The sequence below is a fragment of the Pelobates fuscus genome, chromosome 7 (assembly GCF_036172605.1).
Source record: "Pelobates fuscus isolate aPelFus1 chromosome 7, aPelFus1.pri, whole genome shotgun sequence".
In the NCBI taxonomy this organism is placed as follows: domain Eukaryota; kingdom Metazoa; phylum Chordata; class Amphibia; order Anura; family Pelobatidae; genus Pelobates; species Pelobates fuscus.
The window spans coordinates 93,198,509-93,225,703 of NC_086323.1; the positions used below are offsets into that span (position 1 = coordinate 93,198,509).

At 39.7% G+C, this 27,195-nt stretch overlaps 1 protein-coding gene across 1 annotated transcript; it reads right to left on the reverse strand.

Annotated features, from left to right (window-relative positions):
* Positions 1-5,380: 5,380 nt before the first annotated feature.
* RNF2 (ring finger protein 2) lies at positions 5,381-27,195 on the reverse strand. Its single transcript, XM_063426201.1, has 7 exons — positions 26,984-27,195; positions 24,184-24,275; positions 23,361-23,521; positions 20,917-21,132; positions 16,242-16,514; positions 10,858-11,029; positions 5,381-6,853 (listed from the first exon to the last, which is right to left on the reverse strand). The coding sequence occupies exons 1-7, from the start codon at positions 27,126-27,128 to the stop codon at positions 6,752-6,754; spliced, it is 1,161 nt and encodes a 386-aa protein (XP_063282271.1). The 5' UTR covers positions 27,129-27,195; the 3' UTR covers positions 5,381-6,751.

Here is a 27,195-nt window from a genome sequence, read left to right on the forward strand (position 1 = left end):
CTAAACAGCTAAAATCCAAATTTTAAAAAGCCCCTTTTCTTAATTTTAGTCTTTCAATTGTTTAGTAGATAACTCACTTATTTGTTATCCTTATGTGAGATTGCAATATTTAAAAGGACACTCAACTGTCCCACCCACCCCCATCCCAAGTTGCTGAAGGGGTTAAACCCCTTCAGTGACTTACCTTTATCCAGTGCCAATGTCCCTCGGCGCTGGTTCAGGGTCCACCCACGCTTCTCCCCCGCCGACGAAGACCTATTGCGCATGCGCGGACGGCGGTGGGGGAGACCTAATGCACATGCAGTAGTGGTTATTGTTTCAGGAGTGTCGTGGTGTGGCAGGAGTGAAGGGGGTGGGGTGTGTGTAAAAATGTTGCCAAAGCATACAGTGCCCTCCCTCCCACAAATAAATATATATATTTTTTAATTAAATACTGATACTTTATATCCCCCCTTCCACTTCTTACCTTTACTCACCGAGGGGAGGTGGGGGCATTTCCTGCAATCCCTAATGGTCGTAGTGGTGAAGCCCTGGTGGTCCAAGCAGGGAGTGAACTCTAGCATGCAACTCCTGAGGCTCTGTGCCCGCGAGAGGAAGACTTGGAGGAGATGCTGGTTAGAGCTCCCTCGGTTCCACTGTCCCTCCCCTGCTGGTTGCCCTGCTAGTTTTACTGGTTTGTGATATTTTATTTCTAGAAAATGGGAGCTTAATTGATTTTCAGTGTGATTCTGTGTGCAAAACGTGTGCTTTGGAAACTGCAAGCTTCTTCCCTTTGTAATATACCCAATGTGTGGAAGTTTACTGTACAAGTGATGAAATAAAAGTATTTTAAAATGTGGTGGCAGGGGTTGCAATGTTTTTAAATAGCTTCATTGTAATGGTTTCTCCCTTAACGTTGGAGTCTTGCGATATGGCTACGCCTACTACCTCTTTAGACGCAGTTGGTAGAAGCTGATATGGCACAGTTTTTGTCCACACTATGACTTTTTCTATTTTTTGTCAGATTTGAAGAGTGCTCCTGTGCCACTGCTTTTGAAGTTGCAAGAATCTTCTCTCAGTAGTATGTGCAGCGTGTGGCTGCAGTTTACTGCTCAAGTAAACCCTACCAACACCAACTGTGGCAATAGTGTTGTTGCAGGCAGATTACAGCGTCATTAAGATGAAAGATTAGTTGATAAAGTTGAAAGTGTTGAAGCTCTGTGCGCTGCTGTGCACTGTATAGGAAAAAATGTTACAGTAGTACAACAAACATAAGTCAGGGTGAAATTACTAAAAATGACAGGCATAGTTAAAAATAAAATAAAAGGGGGAGCAATAGCAGCAGTTGCACGTCACCCACTACTACCATCCTTTGGCAGAGCAGAAGAAATGTTGAGGATAGTTCCAGTAATCAACAGAAGCAGGTTGGACTCCTCGTCTACCCCTGGAAGTATCTACCAGATTACTCCTGAACATTTTGTTGTATTTCATTCACTCATGCAGAGGGCAATCCATAATCTATTTTTCCAACACTCCATTTGTTTCCATGTAGGGATGAGACAAACTTTGAGCCACAATGATGCCAATATGGAATAGGTCATCCGCTTGTTTGCCTACCTCATTAGTTCAGTCATAGGCACAGTTTACCCTGATTTTCTGGCTTGTCCAATTTTGTTTTCAGACTCTACTGAAATTCTGCAGAGCCTGGACCATGGGCTAAATTATGCCGTTCTGAATATTTTTTTACATTCAGACTAAATTGTTTGGCAGAACCAAATTTTTCGGTGTGCAAAAGTCCAATATGTACCCTCTTCCCTGTTATATTCCAGTGGAGATACTGAAAAAACATGGACTGTTGGGGAGTCTTGACCTTCTTTGATTTTCAATGGTCTTCCATTTCGGGGTCATCATGATGCCACTAAATGCATTGAATATTTCCCCTAGAGAAGTATTGGATTGCCAAACACATGTATTCTACACTCCCTACCCAATTTATGTTGCGGAATGCAATATTCGAGCTTACGATAGACAATTATAGAATTGAAAAATTAACCTTCAGATAGGAACAGATACAACTATACTATTAACTGGCGAAATCGTCTGGAAATTAATAGCTGTAAATATTGCTTCTTTTTCAGACAGCATTCTGTTTTGAGATATCACCATGTCACACTTGGAAGCAGTGTGACTGTGTATACAGCCACTTCTTAACTTGGTATGAGTACTTCACAGTTATGCTGACGGCACATCAGTAAAGGCTTTCCAGGACAAAACGTGTAGTTAAATAACTATTCACCTATTCATTTACTAGCAAAAATAAAGGGTAAAGAAGTAGAAGTGCCCCTTTAACCCCTTAAGGACTGAGCCAAATGTACAAGTTGTGAACAAAACAAAACGTAAACAAAACCTGGCATTTGCGCTATATGTCTGTCCAACCGTAATTCACCTCTTTCATATTAAATGCACCCCCCCCTTAATGTATATCATTTTATTCAGGGGAAACATGGCTTTCATTTAATATCAAATATTTAGCTATGAAACATAATTTATTATGAAAAAAAATGGGAGAAAATAAGAAATTGTGTGATTTTTTTAGTTCTACGTGACATTTTAACTGTCAATGTCATAATACTGTTTGCTTTTACTGCAATAAAATACACATATTTGTATTCAGCAAAGTCTCACGTGTAAAACAGTACCCCCTATGTACAGGTTTTATGGTGTTTTGGGAAGTTACAGGGTCAAATATAGCACGTTATATTTGAAACTGAAATTCGCCAGATTGGTTAAGTTGCCTTTGAGACTGTATAGTAGTCCAGGAATTAAATTTACACCCATAATGGCATACCATTTGCAATAGTAGACAACCCAAGGTATTGCAAATGGGGTATGCCCAGTCTTTTTTAGTAGCCATTTGGTCACAAACACTGGCCAAAGTTAGCGGTACTATTTGTTTGTGTGTGAAAAATGCAAAAAACGCCAATTTTGGCCAGTGTTTGTGACTAAGTGGCTACTAAAAAAGACTGGACATACCCCATTTGCAATACCTTGGGTTGTCTACTATTGCAAATGGTATGCCATCATAGGGGTCATTTTCATTCTTGGGCTACCATAGGGTCACAAAGGCAACGTAAGCAATCTGGCGAATTTTTACGTGAAAAAAATGAAACACAAGCCTTATATTTGACACTGTAACTTTTTAAAACACCATAAAATCTGTACATGTTCAAAACAGTAAAAAGTATTGCAGCAATAATATCGTCTGTGTAAGTGCTGTTTGTGCGTGAAAAATGCAAAAAAACTTCACTTTTACTGGCGATATCATCGTTACATTTTACTGTTTTTTACTGGCGATATCATCATAATACATTTTACTGTTTTGAAACACTAATATTTGTGTTCAGCGAAGTCTCCCGAGTAAAACAGTACCCCCCATGTACAGGTTTTATGGTGTCTTGGAAAGTTATAGAGTTAAATATAGTGCTAGCAAATTAAATTCCCTATACTTTAGGCATGGGTTGTCAGGCAGGTCCCGCTAATTGTAATTAATTAGGATACCTAATTATGTAAAAATATAACAAATATATGTGTAGAATTAATATATGTATATATATATATATATATATACACACACACACACACACACACACACACACACCGGTATATATATATATATATATATTTTTTTTTTAAAATATTTTTATTTATATATAGGTAGATATATATTGATATATACGTATATATTTATGTATATAGATATATATATTATTTCGTTCTACGTGTATTTTGATATAAATATATATATATATTAATATCACAATACAGTTAGAACGAAATAACACATCTATATATTTTTTAATTATTTATTTTTAATTATTTTTTTACGTATTTACATTTTTTTTATATTACATATAAATATATATAACAATAATTATATATACATTTAATCAGTATCAGTCTACGTGTAATTTGATATTAATATATATATATATATATATATATATATATATTAATAGTAAAATACACCTAGACAGTGTATGTGTGTGTATATGTATATATGATCTAAGTATATAATTATTATTTTTTTACACTGATTTAACTTTTTTTTTTTTTTTTTATTTGATTTCAGCCAGCAGGGGGACTAACTGTCATTACAGTTAGTCCTCCTGCTGGCAATGCCTGAGCCAGCTATCCCGGCCATGTGATTGTGAGGTCCTCGCAAGGACCTCACTCTCACATGGCCGGGGGGGCTGCTGGAAGGCTGACGTGCCGCGGGGGGCTCCCTGGGAGTCCCCCCAACCGCGATCACTGGGCGGGGAGACCGGCGACCGGGTAAGTAAAAAAAAAAAAAAACGGAGGGCGTACAATTTGTTTGGACTTGTTTAAGGCTGGTCCTCGTTGCAAAAGTTCAAGATAAGAAGGTTCTTAAAGGGACACTATAGTCACCAGAACAACTACAGCTTATTGAATTTGTTCTGAGAGTAGAATCATCACCTTCAGGCTTTTTGCTGTAAACACTTTTTTCAGTCTTTTCAGAGAAAATGCAGTGTTTACATTAGAGCCTCATGATAACTTCACTGGCCACTCCTCAGATGGCTGTTAGAGATCCTTCCTGGGTCATGGCTGCCTGAAATGCATCCAAACATTCAGTATCTCCACCTTCTGCATGCAGACACTGAACTTACCTCATAAATATGCATTGATTCAATTCATGTCTATGAGGAGATGCTGATTGGCCAGGGCTGGGTTAGAATCATGCTGGCTCTGCCCCTGATCTGCCTCTTTGTCAGTCTCAGCCAATCCTATGGGGAAGCACTGTGATTGGATCAGGCTACCACTTCTGATGATGTCAGCAGACTGCTTGTTTTTATTTTATTTTTAGGCAAACAGCATGCAGAGTTACAGCTTCTGGCTTGAATACAGTAAGATTTTGCTATATTTATGGAGGCATGAGGGGCCCAGGGGGGCTAGATGGTGGTTTTAACACTATAGGGTCAGGAATACATGTTTGTGTTCCTGACCCTATAGTGATCCTTTAAGCTTTGGATTGAACTTCACAAAAACAAAAACTTATTTGTCAATGTAGGACAAAATCTAGGCTATTTATTATAGCTAGGTGCTAAATTGTCTCATAGTCTGTATTACATGTACCAGAGCAATTAATGGATAATTTATTTCAGAATGTAATGGAATTATTGAGTAAAGTGGGCACTCAATGCAAATTTAAAATTTTAGGGAAAATAAATAATTCTGCTAACTCTGCTCTGTTTTTGGCGACTTTGGCCTAAAATGTGAAATCCATTCTGAATTTCCTACAATTCACATTTTAGTGAATAACTATGAAATGTTCAGGACATAGGTACAAGACTAGAACACGCTCATACAAGTCGGACTCCAGACATGGTTCCGGATATTACTTTTAATGTTTTGTTACAAGCATTCCACCTATGGCAAATACTCTATTGTTCTCAACATAAAAATATGAACATAGAGGATAAACATATAGGAATGAATTTAGTTTTATAAACTGAAAATACTTTATTTACAACAAAACCTAACCTCTGGCACTGCAAGGGTTAATCCTAGCCCATGTACTACTGATCGTGGTGGTCCTCCTTTCAGCAAATCTTGGGAAATATAGCCCAATTGTAGCCGAGTGTTAACACCAAACAAACACTACGAGCACTATAACCACTACAGCCCTTGGCAAAGCGTATAGAGCCAAGAGTGATCTGGTATCCTCTCAAGGTAAGTAGTTTAACCATTTGTCAACTTACCCGAGGTCTGCCAGGCACTGGGTGCTTCCTCCTCTGCTGCTATACACTCCAACGCTAGCAGGAGTATCCAGCTTTAGAAGTGACTGAACGAAGGACCCCATGTAAGTTATCAAACGGTTTGCAAATGTCTGGGAGGCAGCCAGGCCACTCCTGGCACCATAACAACTACAGCAGGCTGTAACAGTTATGGTGCTTAGAGCACCCCAGCCTTATACTTTAGGATTAACATTTGAGTGCCTGTGAGTTGTTTAACACATTACGATGCATTCTTTACTTTGAGGTTCATAAACGGGTTAAGAAAAAAAAAAAAAAAGAAAAGAAAAGAACAAACTAAAAATGTCTCCTTTACAAAACTGGATCCTACTTGTGCAAACGTTGATCTATGTAACAAGGATATGGGCTTGTTAAAAAAGTAACACATGTCATTCATATGCTGATATGTGTAATACAGACACTAATTTTTCCAACCTTTTAACTAAAATTAGTGTATATCAAATGTATAGTTCTTTTGTACTTGGGAAAACTTGCAATAGAATAAAAAAAATGTCCTTGATATACAGCATTACCTGTGCTTACAACATAATAATTTACCTTCAGTGCCATATGTATAATTACCAACCTATCTAAGTAATCAATAAATAGTTGTATTCCAAAATTAGAAAAAACACGAAGAAAATACAATTGAGAAAAAAAAAAAAGAAACCTCGCCTGCAACACAATACAGAGGCCTCGTCGTAACTTTTAGAAATTCCATTTCTATGGCCGTTGGCTGCAGGGATCTTAATACCAAAACAGAGAGCTTATTTAGAAATATACTTATAAAGAAACAAGAAATAAACAGTTGAACTAGATCAGAGGGTCTCACTTGTTTTAAAAGTGCAACATTTCCAAGTGAGTGTATGACTCCTCTACTATATAATATATTATCTTAGATGTATAACATATTATATATGACAGGGAAAAAAAAGGAAAAAAAAAGTTGACAAAGTCCATCACTATTTATGCTCCTTTGTAGGTGCATAGTACAGTTCCATTGGTTTGTTAACCTTCCAATACTTCTCACTGACTAATTCCAAGGAAAAGGAGCCGTTTAACACCTGTGATAACAAAAGGAGAAAGGAAAAAAAAGGAAAAATGTTAACAATAAAGAAATTCAATTTAAAGTGATGCAAAGTATATATACTTTTGAAGGACCAAGAATGGCTGCCCTTTGGCCCCACGGCAAAACGAGAAAGAGAGGCGCATATATGCAAATAGTATATATTAATTAATGGAAAATGGGTAAAACATTTTAACATAGTTAAACAAAGTTGTTATTTAAAAAGACTAAAAAACAAACAAACCACATATTGGCTTTTTTGGTAGTAGTTTCCCTAGGATAAAAAAGGTGCAACCATGAATCACTGTTTTAAAAGCAATGTTTAAATCCAGATACAGCTAGTTTCCCCTTGTCTTTCAAATTTGTTTTATATAAAAAGTTGCAGCCAAGAATAAAACTGCATAAAGATACAAATGGTCTGCAACACAGGTTCACTTATTAAACTCACCCTTTCTTAGAGCATCAACATAAGAAAATATTTCAGGCAAACTCCCTTTTATCAATAACTATTGCTGTGACAAACACTCCTTCCAACGAATGTTTGCCACGGACTCCTGGAGGAGTGTGGAAGCCGACTTCATGCCCACTGACTACGGTCCAGGTCTGAGACACCATTTGGGAGTTACCCTGGCTAGGCACCATTAGCAGCCTTCCCTGGGTGCTCCTGGTTCGGCACTGTCCCTTCTCACGAACGGAATCGAATGCTAGCTCCCTGGCAGCCGCTCGCATGAACCAAACTCAGAAATGGTTCTCAGCGGTACTCAGCCGTGACTGTTTTGAAACTTATTTCAGCATGAGGACTTCGTGGGACCTGGGCCACCACAGCGGTTCTTAGCCGTGAATGTTATGGAACGGTTTCCAACACGAGGTGACCGTGCGGTTCCCGGAAAACTTGGTCCGGGATTTTGAACCACTTTGAAATCTGCCAAGAGAGTGCTTTTTGGAGGGAAGGAGTCTGAGACTAAGGGGAGCAAACGCTACCCGAGAGCCAGACAGAGCACCCGTATTGCAGCCGCCGGAGCTCCCGAACGTTGACTTTAGCACTATGGCGTTTCCCCTACACTGCATGGATCTGAGCGCTATTTGGAGAACTTGGGTGCTCAGATCAGGGCTATTTGGGGATGTATAATATGTGGGGTTATTATATGTTTTTATGATGTTTTGGGGTATTTTTTACATTTTATGTTTTTGTGTTTGCTTCTCTGTTCCTGGGAGATAATTAGCTTACTGGTCTTTAATGCAATTATCTGCCAGGCCCAGAGATTCCTGGGAGGGGCTTGTGTTGAATACAATGGAGACCCAATGCTGGGGTCTGCCTTTTATGCCCATTTCTGGGCCTGGCAGATAATTGCATTTGGCTCATTGAAATCAGTTGTACTCCTAGAACTATGTGTAGTCTAGTTACTGGGAGGGGAAAAGGCTAATCACTGCTCAGCACCTTGTTCCAGCTTGTGGAGGATTTGGCGGGTAAAGTCCTTGTAAGGACTACAGCTCCCAAGGACTGTGTCGTCCAGTCCCTAGGAGGGAATAGAGCTAGTCCCCTATCCTGTTTCAGGACTGGGAGACTAGGAGGACCCCAGTCAAGCCACGGCGACTGGGGCAGAAGCACTGAGGTTTTCCCCGGCTCCAGCTGGGAAGCGATCCTGGGCGGAGGTACCCAGCCGGGGTACACGAAGCTCTGATACAGTTGCCATTAAAGGACCGCTATAGGGCCAGGAAAACAAACTGTTTCCTGGCACTATAGGGTCATTAGGCCCCCCCCACCCTCAAGGCCCCCGTCCGCTGGGCTGAAGGGGTTAAAATCCCCTCAGCCACTTACCTTTCTCCAGCGCCGGGCTCCTCGGCGCTGGTGGCCTCTCCTCCCCCTGCCGACGTCAGCAAGAGCCGCACACATTCAAACCGCCCATAGGAAAGCATTACTCAATGCTTTCCTATGGACGTCCAGCGTCTTCACTGATTTTCACAGTGAGAATCGCGGAAGCGCCTCTAGTGGCTGTCAGTGAGACAGCCACTAGAGGCTGGATTAACCCTCTAGTTTCTCTGCAGGGTTAAAACTAGAGGGACCTGGTACCCAGACCACTTAATTGAGCTGAAGTGGTCTGGGTGCCGATAGTGGTCCTTTAAAGGTTTATTCCAAGCACCATGACCTCTTCAGTGATTTAAAGTAGTCATGGTGCCTGGAGTCTTTATGGGTAGCATTTCACTATGAAATGCTGCACATACGGAGATTAAACCCTTAGCTGCTGAAGGGGTTTTGGCATGCCGGTGCCAGACAGTCAATGACATGGCTTTTCTCCCCTGTCCCAGCTCTCCTCTTTCTCTGCTCGGGCTGACCTCACTCCTCCTCCTGCATAAAAGGAAGATTAAACTGAGGGAGAACTTGGTCTTGGCAGTGAACAAAAGAGGAATAGTTTTTTTGGAATTGGGCTAGCAAACCACTACAGAGAGGGTTACTACAACCAAAATTTTTACTTTTTTTATAACACATTTTTATAACTTTTGCTTTTTCTGTACTTTTTACTAGCTTTTGGAGTCACCAACACCAGCATTGGTAAAAAAAATTAGCAATTTAAGCAACCTGTAACTCATCAGTTTAGCACACTGCAGGTCCCTCAGTAACTACCGTATATACTCGAGTATAAGACGAGTTTTTCAGCACATTTTTTGTGCTGAAAAAACCCCACTCGTCTTATACTCGAGTCAGTTGTCTGTATTATGGCAATTTTCATTGCCATAATACAGACAAGGACTGGGGGCTGTCAGGAAGCTGTAACTTACCTTCACCGCAGCTCCTGTCAGCTCCCTTCTCTCTTCTCCGGTGCGTGCAGCTCCCAGGTCAGCTCCCTCTGCAACTCTCGCGAGAGCCGCGGGGTCAGAGCGTTGCCACGGGTTACCGTGGCAACGCTCCGCGCGGCCGCGAGAGTTGCAGAGGGAGCTGACCTGGGAGCTGCACGCACCGGAGAAGAGAGAAGGGAGCTGACAGGAGCTGCGGTGAAGGTAAGTTACAGCTTCCTGACAGCCCCCTCCTACAGCCCCATCCACTGGACCACCAGGGAGTGAGAGCCCCCCTCCCTGGCCAGCTAACAGGCAGGGAGGGGGGACGAAAAAATTAAAATAATAATAAAACAAATAATAATAAGAAAAAAAAATATTAAAATAATAATAACATAAAAAAAATACAATTAATAATAAAATAAAAAAAATTATTACCTAAAAAAATAGAATAACATTAAAAAAAATATTAAAATAATAATTAAATAATAATTAATAAAAAGCCCACCCCCCACCAATGCTCTGCACTCACACACACACTGCACTCACACACACACACACTGCACTCACACATACACACACTGCATTCATACACACACTGCACTGCATTCATTATATACACACTGCATTCATACACACACTGCATTCACACACACTGCACTCATATACACACACTGCACTCATATACACACACTGCACTCATATACACACACTGCACTCATACATACACATTGCATTCATACACACACTGCATTCATACACACACTGCATTCATACACACACACTGCACTCCATTCATTATATACACACTGCACTTACACACACACTGCATTCATATACACACTGCATTCATTATATACACACACTGTAAATAAATATTCAGTTAATATAATTTTTTTAGGATCTAATTTTATTTAGAAATTTACCAGTAGCTGCTGCATTTCCCACCCTAGTCTTATACTCGAGTCAATAAGTTTTCCCAGTTTTTTGGGGTAAAATTAGGGGCCTCGGCTTATATTCGGGTCGGCTTATACTCGAGTATATACGGGTATGTTGTGTCCTGGAAAAGAACTGAAACTTTTTGACAAAGAAAGGTTATAGAGTATCCAAAAACAAAACCTGGACAGGCCCCAAAAAAATCTTATTCTGAGGATTTAAGGAGAGGAAACTGTGCTTCAAGTTTCATGCACACTCAAATGACTGTACGATGCTCTCTGTTCTGATACTTACAGTAAACTGTCCACTGGCAGTTGCAATGTAAATGGTGTACTGTTTTTCACTGGCAGTGTTGAGGTTCATTGTGTTGTTCTCTCCTTTACTGCGAAATTCTTCAAGCGCCAAACGAACGGCTAAATATTTTGACAAGTGATCAACTGTAGCATTGCCTGATGTCTTAATGTAACTGTGAGACAAAAATATACATGCATCAGCATTATTGAATTAACGAAATGTGTGCATTATAAACAATTCCTCCAGTAGATAAAAATCGCATACAAAACATATGTAGGTACAATGGGAATGCACCAGGTGCAAAACAATGTATACTTCATTTCTTAAATGAAAGGCAGTCCAAGCACCATAACATTATATACCCCCATTAAGCAGGAGTTCTTGAGCTATGTGATTCAGCCACAGCACTATTCATCAGCTCTGATATGCTAACAGAAGCAATACGGAGTCTGGTACCAGTTTTGTGAATTGGGATTTTAATAAAGTTATCTCAAGTCACAAACCAACCACTCATCTGTGCCACTATGGCTCAGGCTCTCCCCAGGAGCCGAGTAGGGGAGGAACATAGCAAAGGAAGAAATAACATATTGGCAGATATCTGGCTACTTCCTTGTTGCTACCATATTAGCAGCATTGTTAAAGAGAGCCTACAAAGACTGGAAACTTTGCAGATCCATGTGTCGTTTTGTTTTCTCTTTTTTTTGTGTGTGTATATTTTAATGCATTATCTACACAAATCATTAAAAGACGTGGGTTGAACAAAAAAAACACAAAATAAATAAAAATCACCGTCTATTATTATGTTATTATTTATATAGCACCAACAAATTCCGCAGTGCTTTACAGTGGGTGGACGAACAAACTGGTAGTTGTAACCAGACAAGATGTACACACAGGAATAGAGGGGTTAAAGGGGCCATGCTGAATGAGCTTACATGCTAGAGGAAGTGGAGTAAAGGGACACAAAAGCTAAGGATAGTATTAGACTACTGACAGTTGCAAGAGAGGAATCAGTCAGAAACTATTTCATTGATATGCTTTTATGAAAAAGTGGGTTTTTAATGATTTTTTTTTATTTTTAAAGGAGACTGGGTGAGCATCTAACAGAGGAGGGAAATGAGTTCCACAGGAACGGTGCAGCCCTGGAGACATCTTGAAGGCGAGCATCAGAGGTTGGAGTACGGACAGAAGATAGATGTAAGTCTTCAGCAGATCGTAAGGGCCTAGACGGGACATACTTGTGTATTAGTGAGGAAGATAGATAATCTCATTATGTAGAGATTTGAAAGCAAGAACCAGAATTTTAAATTGAGCCCTATATCTTACAGGAAGCCAATGTAGGGACTGACAGAAGGGTGAGGCGTGGGTGGTGCGGGCGGAAAGGAAGATGAGCCTCGCCACCACATTCATTATGGACTCTAACAGCGCATGTTGGGAGCACGTAAGACCACTGAGAAGCGGATTACAATAGTCAAGGCGAGAAAGGACAGTGGAATGGACCAGCACCTTAGTCGCATCTGGCGTTAAGTAGAGATGGATGCGCGCAATGTTTTTCAGATGGAAGCAGCAGGATTTGGCAATAGACTGAACATGAGGCATGAAGGAGAGATCTGTGTCAAAGAGAACACATAGGCAGTGAGCCTGCATAGTGGAGCTAATAGTAGCATCGTAGACTTGGAGGGAGACAGACACAGGAGTAGCAACACTTTAGGGAGGAAAGAGCAGATTTCAGTTTTGGTCAAGTTTAGTTTAAGGAAGTGGGCAGCCATCCAGTTAGAAATAGCAGAGAGGCGATCAGAGACACAGGAAGATATCAGATAGATTTGCATGTCATCCGCATAGAAATTATATTGGAAGCCAAATGAGCCAATGAGTTTACCAAGGGAGGCAGTATAGATGGAGAACAGTAGGGGACCAAGGACTGAACCTTGGGGGACACCAACAGAGAGGAGTTGGGGAGAGGAAACAAAGAGAGAAAGAAACACTGAAAGAGCGCTGGGAGAGGTAGGAAGAGCACCAGGAGAAAGCAATATCTTGCAGACCAATATTGCGGAGGAGGAGAAGAAGCGGTTGAAGATCAACAGTGCTAAAAGCCGCAGAACGGTCAAGGAGAATTAGGATAGAGTAGTGACCACGAGATTTTGCAGCGGGTAGATCATTGGATACTTTGGTCAGTGCCATTTCCACAGAGTGCTTAGCGCAGAAACCAGACTGAAGCAGGTCTAGCAGAGAGTTGGACTCAAGGAAGTCTGTCAATCTCGCATACACAACTCTTTCAAGGATCTTGGATGCAAAAGGCAGTAACAAGATAGGACGGTAGTTGGATGGGGAGCTAGGGTCAAAGTTGGGCTTCTTTAAAATTGGGGTTATAGTTGCATGTTTAAAGGGCGATGGAAATATGCCAGAGGAGAGAGAGAGATTGTCTTCTTCTCGTTCTCTACCTCTCACTAAAATTCTCAGAGTACGGATCAGATGCGAGGGAATTGGATCTAGGGAGCAGGTGGTGGGGCGGGAGGACTGGAGCAGAGCAGAAACCTCTTCCGCTGTAGCGGGTGCGAATGAACATAGAACAGCAGAGGGAGTGAGGTTAGGGGAAGTATTGTAAGGGAAAGAGGAAAGATGAGAGATCTCTTCCCTGATTGTAGAGATCTTGTCAGTGAAGTGAGTTGCAAAGTCTAAGGCGGTAAAGTTAGTAGGTGGAGGAGGAACAATAGGGCGAAGAGAAATAGTGTGAAATAGTTGTTTGGGTTCGCAGGAGAGTGTGGTTATGAGGGTATGGAAGTAATTTACTTTTGCAGAGGAAAGAGCCAAGCTGTATGAGCGCAGCATAAATTAATAGTGGAGAAAGTCAGACGCACAGTGAGACTTTCTCCAACAGAGTTCAGCAGTTCTGGAGCATTTTGGAGGTATCGAGTCATCTTGGTGTGCCAAGGTTGTTGTTGGGGGCACTTGCTGTGTTTAAATGTAGGAGGTGCCATGATGTCTAATAAAGACAAAAGGGTGGAATTGTAGAAGGAGGTTGCAGAGTTAGGACAGGTGAGGTTTGAGATGGGTAAAAGAAGAGTCTGGAGATTAGTGGAGAAATGCTCTAGGTCATTGGAGGTTTCTGTGAGACTGATGTTCAGACGGTGGTGTTAATTGGGTCTTAGGTATGCCGATGTCAAAATCAGCAGATGGTGGTCATATAGAGGAAAAGGAATATTGGAGAGATTAGAGGCGGTACAGAGATTGGTGAAGGCGAGATCAAGAGTGTTTCCCGCTGTATGGGTCGCTAAATTGGACCATTGCATAAGGCCAAAGGAGGAGGTTACAGAGAGCAGACGAGAGGCAGGGTTGTTGATTGGGATATTGAATCCCCAAGTATAAGGGAAGGAGTGCTAGATGAGAGGAATGGGGTAGCCAGGAAGAAAAGTGGTCAATGAATAGTCTAGGATGACCAGGGGCGGTAGATAGCAATTCTTAAAGGAGTGGGCTGAAATAGGCGGACAGTGTGAACTTCAAAAGAAGAAAAGGATAGGGCAGGGGCAGTTATGATTGGTTGAAATGTACATTGAGGGGAGAGAAGGATGCCTACACCACCTCCTTTATAGTTGAGTCTGGGAGTGTGAGAGAAGTGTAGCCCACGATAAACATAAAGAGGCAGGAGTAGCGCTGTCAGAGGGGGACAGCCAGGTCTCTGTAAGTGCAAGTAGTGTGAGTGAGTTTGAGATGAAAAAGTTGTGTATGGCTGTTGATTTTAAATTACTGCTGACGGAGCAGGCGTTCCAGATTGTACACTGAATGTTGGTAAGTGAGGGTAAAGGGCAGGGTATTGTGATGAAGTTTGTGGGGTTTCTGGTTTTCTTAGTGTGTGTAGAGAAGGTGAAGGGTCCTGTATTGGAAGAGATATCACCAGCTGCTAGAAGCAGGAGGAGAGAAAGTGACAGGAGGTGTGAATAAGTTTTGTATGCATAAGGGTCTAGGATGAGATAGATTGTGGGTAGGAGTGAGAGAGTAGAAAAATGAGTGCAAGGCATGAGATGAGAGAAGGGGGGAGTGTAGCAGAGAGGGGCATATTTAAATATGGATGGGGGATGAGTGAAGTGGGTGTATGGAGAGATTTTTAAACTGAGGGAGAAGGGGGGAGTGTAGCAGAGAGGGGCATATTTAAATTATTTTTATACTAAGGGAAAAGGAAAAAATAAAGAGGAGGAGAAGACAGATCATTTCTAAACTGGAAAAAAGTAAATTGGAAATAATTGGAATATCAAGAGCAGGTGAAGGTAAGGTAAATATTAAGTTTTATGGCTTAAGAAAGTGCAGGAGTGTACTAATAAGGGGCAGTGTGTACACCTGTTATTTTTACTTATCTAAAATTTGGGTGTGACAGACAATCTATAAATGTAATAATGAGCACGGGATGGGGTGGTGAAGGGAGGGGAGGGCGGGTACCAGACTTTCTTGCAGCAGTATTGGGGCTTGATAGTTTTGAAATCAGGCTGTTGAATAAAGATATGTGAGGGTCAGATAGCCTTGCAATAAAGCTGAGGGAAGGGGATATGTATCTAGGCACAGAGATGAAGGGATGGTTATTAAAAAAAAAAAACTAAAAACATACCAATAAAAGAAGGGAGGGGTCAGAGGTCAGTCAGAAATCAGAGGGGAAATAGAGGAATGCATACAGGTGAATAAAACAATTACATACAGGGCTAGCAAAACAACACTTTAGCATGACAGACAGGATATAAAGGCAAGAAAATATACAATGCCCACAGGATATATAAAATAAATGTACAGGGTGGTTAAATTATATATAAATGATGCTGTGCGCAGATAGAGTCTTCGTGTGGTCTTCCAGAAGGCTACCTTTGCTTAGTGCAGACAATCAGCTGATGGAGCACTGACTTTCTTACAGCAGTATTGGGGCTTGATAGTTTGGAAGTCAGGCTGTTTAATGTTTAGAAGATGTACCTCAATTCATCATGCATTTTTTTTTTTTTTTTTTTTTTTTTTTAATAGGGGTGTATCTAAAACCAGCTTGAGAAAGCTGCAGATTTCTTGTTTGAATTTTTTTCTATTCCTTTAATAAGAAAGGAGGGTTCCTTTAATAAGCCACCCAGGCAGATAATTGAACATTATACTTATATAATGCATAGAGTCATATTCTAAATAGTAAACCAAAAAATTATCCAGGCACTCAATGGTAGTGAATGGCAGATTAATGAAGAACAGCGTCCACTGTCCTTCATTAAACCTACCATCCACTACCTTTGAGTGCCTGCATTAATTTTTGGTTTGCTATTGGTATACGAGGGTCTGCCAACCCCAGATCTGGATCCGCACCCTGAATTAATACTATTGTAAAGTCATATTATGACTCTCCTGCTTGAAGACCCATTGCTTACCGAGTCTGGGCACTATCATCTTTCTCCATCAGTGTGGGGTGAGGTCTGAAGACTAACTCAATCTCGCTAGCTCCATCCATGGCAGGGTCAATTGAGACTGTCTCATTATTGGTGTCCAGCTCTAGTCCAGAGTCATCAGATGTTTTGGTTCTCTTATTGCTGGGACCAGCTTCCTGGTTGCTGTGCACCGAGGCGTTACTGCAGTGGGAACTGTCTGCGTTATCTTCTGCTCCACTCCCATTCTCCACCTGCTGCTTCTTTCCTCTCTGTAGTCTGTAATAAAAACCCACATATGTGATCATGTCTGCTCAATCTCTGAATGCCACAGTCAGATTATACTGGAATTCAGGAATCCTTCACAAAACACAGACTCCCAACTCAATGTCTAACAACCAAAGAGTTAAATTTGTTGTCTCAAACATTCCATAACACTACAGTGTGTTTATTCATCTAAATGTAAAAGCTCTCTCTTTAATCTCCCAATAAAAACCTTATCTAGAACAGACAACAGTGGAGGATGACTAAACTGAAATTTCTTGTAACAATTATTCTATCACCACGATGAAAAAAATATAACAACTATCTGCAGATGGTCTCACTCCCATCTTTGATCTCCTGTTTCTGCAGCACTAGGCATAGGGGGAATTACATATTTATGTAGAATGTTTGTTCTATTCAAACCATTCTCTCCCCTGAATCCCTGGTCCCTGGATGTTAACCATGACCAGATTGGCGGAGCTCCATACTGGAAGATAGATGTCCAGTACGGTAAAATGGGAACAAAACTTGGCATAGAACGCCACAAAAAAAAAAAAACAATTATGGCAATATTACATACCGCTTAAGTGTTGCGGAGGGTGTGGAAGTGTTCCATCCTAATGCATAAGCAGCACCTCCACTTCCTCCCTACCCTAAAATTATTGTTGATATTACCTCTTTTTCCAACTCATGTGCTTCCATCTCTCCCCTTACTTCTATTCAATTCCTCTCTTTTCTTATCAAATATAGATTCCTCTCATTTCTAATTTGTATTTTTCTGGTCTTTTTTATTGAATGCTTACTTCATACCTGAGCTGAACCCTATCCTGGACACGGAGAAGACTGCTCTTTAGTTATATTAGCCATATTGATCTTTGTTATTTTGCTCTCTTTAACATTTTCATTAAAAATGTTTTTAAAAAAAAAAAAGCAAGACTAGACTGTGATAGGCAATACTTTTCAATCATGGTTTATATAGCATGACATAAATAAAATTAAAAGTAGGTGTGATTAATATATCATTTAAATAATTTTAAAACGTATAAATGTCCGAGTGTGCTGACGACGGATTTAAATTGTGTACATAATTGACTTTAGGCTGCATATACAGATTCCTACCACAATGACTGCTTCGAAAAGCAGAGGTGGTCATTGAGGTTGGAGTAATTCTTTAGTACATTGTACATTGTATAACTAATTAAAAACTACAACAATCAAAAAACAATAAGAGACCATGACAACTAAGATTGATGTAACAATTATAAAACCATATTAATTATATTCCTGTGGATGTATGCATAATTTCTGTATTAGTTATTAACCCTGTTTTTATACGACTATTTATATGGTAATAATAATAATTATAAAATATATATATATATATATATATACACACACACCGGTATATAGTTTCAGAATGTCAACAAACCACTAACCACTATAATTATTCGCCAATTCTTTTCACCATAACATAGGGGATTTTGAATAATTGGATTCTGCTACAATTCTGAGTAAATTTTAATGATAACTTCAAAACATATTATCCATACATTTGACGGGATCACTCCTACAACTGAAGAATAGTCTCTCTCCAAAATGTTTTAATCAATAATAAAGAATCTTTTTCAAAATCACACAAAGAAGAGCAAGGTCTCCTCAGTCTAGTGAATTGTCAAAAAAAGGGACATTTCAAATCCATTGGGGATAGTGACCACAGGAGGCATGTAAGCAACGGTCACAATAACCTCCTTATAGTGTATGTTGTGTCAAGTGTCAAGTCTAAGAAATCAATAGAAGAAGGGCAATGCAAGAAGTAAAAGATAGCCCAAAGAGGTCATTAATAAACAATAAAAGTGGATTATATTAGTAAGATCTCCTTCCTGCACATTTATTATATAATCAATGTAATTGAGATCGAAAGAGAGCTTGCTCTTCCAAGGGTTATTGGCCCAGATAATTTGATATTCCTTAAAGGAGCCAAGCTAGACCATAACACTATACCCCTCGCCTGTAAATAATAGTCACCATTAAAATAAAAACAGTAATGGGAAAGGATAAAACAAAAACAGACAGTATCAACGTCAAAGCCTGACCACGTGATACTAAAGGGTCAGCAAATACATATTGTAAGGATTTAAACCCTTACTGGTCTTAGAATAAAGAGACAACATTTTGCTAGCCAGAAGTAATTGGACTTAAAGTAATACTTGTAACAAAGACCCGGTGCTCTGCAAACATAAAACATAACATGGTAAATGAAAATCATTTAAGATAGAGATTGAAAGAAAATGAGCCCATTTATTTAAAAAATAAAAAATAAAAAAAAAACCTCCTCAAGATAAGTTTACACATAAATCTATTTAAATACTGAAAAATGTAAGGTTGCTTGGAGAAATAAGGGTTAAGAATGAAAGACCATTATTTAATAATTCCACTTGAGGTGCAGTCAGTATATGACTTAACAAATTAAAGAACCCTATTCTAGTGGAAGGGAAGATGTTGCCCTTTACTGCTCCTTTAATATACATTTGCTTACTTTTTAAACGACAGGATTTGAATCCTTCAAAGCGTCCCCTACAAATAACTGGAAGATCAGGAATGAACAGGATTTGAAAGTTTTAGGTCTCGCACATAAGGACTTGGTGCCTACAAGAGAAGGGGCATCAAATCTGCATAAGGCTAGGGCATGTATTAAATTATCAGGAGATAAACCCTTCTGGTTAAATATTTTAATAAATTTGAGAAATTGGCCACTGAGAACCTACAAAATTGTGTGAAAAACAATAAAAAAAAAGAAAAGAAAAAATAAAATAAAAAATTCAAAATATTGCATTTTTAGAAGCCAACAAAAAATAAAAAAAATAAATTCATGAAAATCTATACTGGTGAACAGACTGATGAATAGTAGATATGGGAGACTTGTCTTTATTTTAATTATTACTGCTAACTGCAGCATAACATGTCATATCTATATATAATGTTTTGTGAGATATACGTCTCACATTCTACCCACCTCCTGGTGGTAATGACCTATTGCTCCTCTTTTATCGTTGTTGTTGTCACTGTCACTTGTTGTTTTTTGATTTTGCTTTTTCTTTTTTTTTTATACGTACTCTTCCTGGGTGATAATTTTTTTCATTATATTTTCATTTATATATTAAAGAGTTTCTGCAACCTCTATGCCCACTTCCACTTTTAGAAGTATTCAAGCTGGTAGGAATATTTTGTGCAGCACACTAAAAGTGACTAAAAGTCATGTCTGTGTAAAAATATAATCGATGCTCTCTGCATGCTGACAAATATATTTAACTTTTTGCCTAAATTCACCTCCCTCCCTAGTGTTAGAACCCTGCATCTCGCTACCCATTAGAATGTTAGTTACATTCCTTGTAGAAGGTGGGTACCTTCTACACTTTCAAACCAGTCATTCCTCCTTCCCATCTAATTGACAAGCATGCGCCATGGTACATCAATGCTTTTCTATTTGAAGCACTGATTAAACTCTGACCAGGAAGAAGAAGATGCAGAGTTGACATGTAGGAAGGTGTGGAAATGGTCAGGGCTTCCAGCACCCAGCGCTGGATTCCAGATACATTTATGTTATGTTCACTGGTTATTTGGCAAAAAATGTGTGGGAACCTAAATATATATATATAAACATATTAAACGTATCAGAAGAAAAATAAAGTAACATAGCAGCTGGAGTAACCCTTTAAGTGCACCTAATGTTTTTTAAATACATTAGTGTGCCTATGTCTCCAGTTTGTGGGTAACTGCTTCCCCTTATCGCAGCTATTAATATATTAACGGACTGACCATTTTTTTATCTGCATATAAGATTACATACAACAAAGTTTTTTTTTCTTGAGTTGCTCATGAATTTAGATTTAAAAGTACTTGTCATTTGATAGCAAACTTTGGGGCAGATTTTCAAGACAAAATATGTGCCATTTTGTGTGCAGTGTGCTAAATGTTGAGAGAGCACTTTACCCACAGATAGCACTTGTTTTTGCCGTGAGAAGTCTTTCCCCTTTATTTAAAATTAATAAAAATAAAAAAATTACTCCTACCTTAGGCTAAGAGAAATTCTAGCAAACCAATGAAAGCTTAAAAAAATATGGTCCCTTCCCCACCTGTCAGTTAATAGATAATTGAGAAAGAGGGGGGAGCACGAGGAGGAACAAAGTAACATCTGTTAAAACATTCCTACCCTGAATTGCTGGCATTGAAGCTAGTGTGTGGGCATCATGGGGAAGAATTACCCTGCTTGGGGTCGTGTTCCTAAGCAAGGCAAATTGAGTCTTTCTTGGGGAAGGGAGTTGGAATTGGAGGCATGGCAGATTCACTTTGATAGTTTTGCTCTGTAAATTGACTTCTGTCATTCCATCTCATCACATATCAATAACCTTAACTCTACCTGTTCATGGCCTGTATCTTCAGTCCCTCCTCTATACTGTGACTCAGGGCTTGCTGGTTGTTGTGTTTGCTAATTCTGGCAAGTACTCTCTCCTGGTGTGCTTCGTATTCATCGCGGCTTGGGTAGATCTTGCTTATGAGGGCATCAAAATTTGGGTCAGGGCGCAGTGATCTTTTGGAGACCAATTTTTTTCGACATGTAGGGCACTCTTTGTTCCTAAAAACAGAAAGAAAGTTATCACAATGAGTCAATGGGCTAAATTAATTGTTATTCCAAAAATGGGTAGAAAAAAATTCAATGAAGTGGTCTGGGAGCAGTGGCCCTGTAGTATTAACCCTGCAATGTAAAATACTGCAGTTTTAGAAAACTCCAATTTTTCCATTGCAGGGTTAACACACCTCTAGTGGCCAGTAACATACCTGAAATTTCGATTGGCGCAGCATTTTACCACGCATGCACACTAGTGTCCCAGGGTTTCCCCATGGGTTACCATTCGATTGGCTGAGATTCTGAGAACATCAATTTTGATGATCTCAGTCAAGTAGGTGGAACAGCAGGACAGAGACCAGAGCGGCAATGGCTGAAAGGTAAGTAAAATTCACCATTTAAATCCTTGCAGGCGATGGGGAGGAGCTAAGGTTGATTTGTTACTTTAAAACTGCTGTACAGATTGTGTGTGTGTGTGTGTGTGTGTATATATTATATATGTGCAACATGCAATCATGCAACAGCGGCAATTTGCACCTCAACAAGTTGAATGTGACTGGTCTTAAGTTTTATTTATGTCTGACTAATCCTCCCACACCCATAGCAGATACTATTCTAAATCTTTGCAGGCATTTGCCATGTGGCTTTTGTCATAACATCTGGAACACACTCTCTGAGGCACTTGTTGTTTAGTTGGATATTATTTATTCAGGTACAAAAATCATCCACGTCTTTCTTATCACATGCTGCTTGTGTAGAAGCATGAAACATTTTTGCATGTTTAGTAGCAAGTTTGATTACTCTGTATCTATAGCATTATTTAATGTCAAATCATCATCTCCTAACAGTTTCGTTTGTACTGTATGGTCGAATCATAAACATATAAAGCAAGGCAGCGTTGAAATAATCTTCAAGTCTGCATGTACTTGCTATTTTTTTTTAAAACTTATGTCATAAGTTTTGATGTTCTCATTCTGGGGTGTAAGACTTCATCCGTACTGCTATTTCTCATAGTTTGTGCTGGCAGTGGTCACATAAAGAGATCAGGTCAGGTTTTAGCAATATGTTTGTCTGTTAAGAGAATATCCCTTAAAGTGCTGTAAGCTACTGGGCCTGTATTTATCTGGAAAATTGCCTCTTGTTCATTAGCTCCTATGCTATTTGCTGTACAATAAAAAAACTCCAAATTGTTCAACCAATGTGTACCATCTTTTTGTTTCTTACAGACCATCATCACCAGCTGTTATGTTCCTTATAGGGACACTTAGCCGATATGTAGTTTGTTCACGATTATTACAGTAATGCTGTATTGTAACCATAAGTCAGCGACTGTCCCCAAACTTGCATCCCAACAGTCACTCTTTCAATGAGACAGTCCCAATATGGGGCCCTGTTCCAACGTCCGGATTTAGTTCCATGAGGTCCAGCATCTTGGGATACCAGGGAACTGTCCCTGAGTAGCACAATTCAATCACATCATGAGATGCACTTGACCTGTGCAGTGCGCACTATGACCAGAGAACAACATTATTAAAGTTGCAGTACAGTACGTGATGATAAGACTGCGTGTGACCACAACATGCAATCTTACTATAAAAGCTATAGCAATCTCAACAGATACGCCTTTAATGGTACATGCACCTCAGGAAATGTAATTGTCCTTGGATGCGGTAAACCAGGGGATAAAAATCGGGGAGACCGGAGAGGGCCCCGAAAGAAGCATGGTATAGAGCACTCTAAAACCAAACCAAACCAAACCAAAAATGCACTTATTAACTATCATGTAGCCAACATCTCAATTCTGAATTTGAACACAAAGTCACATACAGCACATTTATAACTTATAAAGGCATCAATAAAATCAATAGAAAATAAAGTTAGATACATGATATATTTTGCAACTTCTTCTAGGTGAGAATCCACATGTGCCTCTTTACATCTGCACTTGAAGTACTCTTGTCCATATTTTGTAAAGCCATATTTGGCTGATAATGCTAACTAACAACAAAGCTGAAGTGCTTAGAGATTTGCACAATACCTATAACAGACGGCAAGTGTATTTCTCACACATGGCTACCAGAATTAATTTGCGGCCAACCGACAAAACCAAAAATCATGCGGCTGAGCAACATAGGTGACTGTTAATATTATTCAAAACAGGTGTAGTACCGTTACTGATACAGACATTCCACAATAGCTTTTCATCTACCATAAAAATAAAAGCAATCAATGCTTACCCGCTTCTGAGAGCTGTTATTATGCAGTCTGCACAAAACCGATGCAAACATTCTTTAGTTGTCATGGTGTTCTTTAGCATATCAAGACATATTGGACACATTAATTCACTGTGTAGGCTTCTGGGGGAAACCACGATTTCTAAGCCATCTGTTATTGCTTCCTGTAAATAAACATACAAAGGATCGTCCTCAAAACATACGACATTCTGTTAATGACCAAATATACGTCCAGCCCATCATTACACACCATCATAAAAAATGTGGCCAACTCCTGATCCTTAAAAAGGTTACCCCAATCTAAATGTCCACTTCTGCTTTTAGAAGTGGTCATGGAGGAAGGAATCTGTATTTGCTGCATTTCAGCTTGAAACACTGCCTATACAAAGTAATCTGCTCTTTTGTGCCTGGGGTGGGTCACACACCAGGCACATGAGATTTAGGCAGCCTGGAACTCTGTACTAGGCTGCCTAATGTCTATTCTGTAGTACTATAAAGTATAATGAGAAACCACTCTTCCACATAGGAGTTAGTAAGTAATCCAAGAAACAAAAAAGATTTAGCCCTTACAATCCAATCCAACGCTTCTCTGAGAGCATCCGTCTGGACCTCAGAGTGATGCAGCATGACAAAACATGGAGCCTGGAAACGAGTGAGAATCACTTCGCCTGGCGCTGAATGCAAGGCAAGTTTTAAGATATTCAAAAAAAAAAAATCATAAAAAAAAAAAAGGAGTGGGCATAGTTAATAATTCCCAATACGGTATTATACTTCAATGTAAAAAAGGGTTATAGTTGGGTTAAAAGATTAACAGAAATCACATTACCTGAGGTGTCCTCTGCAATTCATACAGACTTAGCTCCCATGTTTTACTTAGTGCTTGAGCTCCGTTGATCTGCGCCGCCTGGGACATTTCATCTATAAATAAATAAATAAAATAGTTTCTGCACAACTAACTACAAAACATTTTGAAATGGAACATTGGTAGCTGAATGTTTATTTTGCGCTTTCAATAATTCACATTATCAGGATTATATTATTAAAACAACAACAACATATTCTGCAGTGCAGTACAAGCCGACATAACACGAACACATTTTATATCACCTTAACCTCTGTGTGCAGCTGCCATAACAAATTTAGTCCCTTTCCTATTAAAGGGACACTCCAGATCACTAAAGCATTTTAGCTTGTTGAAATGCTTTATGTGAAAAGAGTGTGACCTCTTTTTGTTATTTTACCAAAAAAAATAAATTAAGATTTCAATAGAAATTGGCATTACCATACATTAACAGGAAAGCAATTGCCCAGAGCACCTGTCTTGCAAATACTTCTCATTGATCTGCACTGGGAAGTCCATTTGGACAGCCACAGAATGTCTGGGCGGGGTTAGAAGGGGAGAGCTTGCAAAGTCGGCAGACAAGGGATAAACATCTTTTACCAGCTATTTTTAGATATACCCCAAATAAAAAAAAAATGCATACTTAAATACATGCATGTTTTCATCGGGGGTATCTCTACTAAACAGTATTTTTTTTTAGATAGCAGCATACCACTAAAGGGAAAGTTAATTAAAGGACCATTATAGTGTCAGGAAAACAAACCTGTTTTCCTGACACTATATAATCCTTAGGTCCCACCCCACTCTCAGAGACCCCCATCCCATTGGGCTGAAGGGGTTAAAACCTTAAGCCAGCGCCAGGCTCCCTCGGCGCTGGTGACCTCATTTCCCTCTGACGTCAACCCCCGAGTGGAGCCAGATGTGCATGCGTGGCCAGAGCCGCGCGCGCATTAAAAACGCCCATAGGAAAGTATTTCGCAATGCTTTCCTATGGACGTTCTGCCTGCTCAATGCGATTTTCGCATTGAGCGTCAGGGAAGCGCCTCCAGCGGCTGTCAGTTTACATCTGAAGGGTTAAAACCTTCATGGACCTGAAGTGGTCTGGGTGACTATAGTGGACCTTTAAGGGCAGCAGCTGCATATGCAAATAAGATTAAAGGAACCTTATCTCTAACTTTAACCTCTAAAGGACCAAGGCTATTTTGAGATGTGACGCGTTTGAGTCCAAGGTCTTTTTGGCACTTTTGCCAGGAGTTCATTCTACCACGAGTGATTATTATTGCGCACCCGGCTTTTTGTATTATTATTGGTATTATACTAAAAGTGTCTTTGTGAGTGATTATAGACACTAGGGGAGCTGCACTTGCACTTTGTAACTAGCACCAATCCACTTATATTCCATTGTTTCTTTGGTTTTGCATGTTCTACCACAAGTGCATCCTTCCTGTTTAAGTACACCCATACATAGTATTTTTAACTTTTTACATAGAAATAGGGTTTTCTTTTGATACCCTATTTGTATACACAATATTAAATGGAGGATGGGGAATACAAAAAAAATAAAAAACACACGTTTCTCAAATTTTATATTTAAAGGGACACTAACCATTTCATCTCATTGAAGGTGTCTAGGTGCACTATGCCTGTCCTTTTAACCCTGAAATTTAAAACTGCACAGTTTATCTGTCAGTCTGTGGCCACTAACTGTGGTCCCGGCTAACGAAAGGGACCCTCAGATCAATGGGCGTTAAAGCCTGACACTGCATGATGACGTAGACCGTCATGTGGTCCTTGGGTGGTTAAAAACATTTTTTTTTAAATAATGTAATATAAAATATACATAACAATTATACGAAAGGATAACATTTCCCTTTTGGGGCTTTGGAGACACTAATAACATTTGGGTGTTGTGGTTTATCATCATCCCTCCAGAACCCATCAAGGACATTTTCCCATTACAACATTAGGATTTTGTCTGTGTCCCTCTATAAAACACAACCAATATTATATGTTGTAGTTTATTTTCCTGGTACCAGAAGAGCAACTCCATATGATCAATAATATTCATAATTATTATGGAACACAAATTTAAGAACTCCTCCAACCCAGATCGCAAGAACTGACACTTAAATGACCATCTTATTTGATTGCTGACACAACATGATCAGATCTGCTACAATATTTCACTTAATTGCAGGTGAATATACACTCCAGAATACTAATTCCATGAACTATTTACATTTTATTCTGATTATATGCTGTGTGATGGGATTCTATGCACTGTGTGTATATCCGGTGTACTGAGCTTCCATGCACCATTTGTACATTTAAATTCAGCTCAACACCTATAATATATATAGCAGGATGCCATGCACTATTTATTCTGTCCTGTGTGTATTTTGTGTAGAAAAAACAAATCCATGCACGGTTTACACAATTACACTGAGCTGTGTACATGTTGTGTAGCAGGAATCACTATTTACATCCAGCTCAGGCTATATATAGATGGTTGACCAAGATTCCATGCACTAGTTACAATTTACATTTTGATTCTAGAATAGAGATTGTAACAGGATTCCATGCACTATTTTCACCAGTGCTCGGTCTAATGATACAATAAATATAAGGTAGCCGCTCACAGAGTACACTATCAGTGTGTGTACCCCAGGCTGGGAGATGATTCTGTCTATAAGGGTGAAATCGGTGTGATGGCAATGTATGTGGAGGTACAATGGGAGCTGTGTATCTGGGGCAGACGCCATGCAGACAATGCTGTGATACTCACACGGAGTTAGTGCGGACACACACAATGCTGGGGGATGTGATGCTGCGCCGTGTGATGTGTGTTGCCGTCGTGTTGTGTGTCGTTGTGTCATACACTGCAGTCCTGTCCTCTGCTCGGGCTGTACAATATGGCGCGGGCCCAGCATCCGCAATGGAGCCTCCGGTGCACTGTGAGAGGGAGGGAGCGGGGGAGACAGGAGCGTAAGGGGGGTG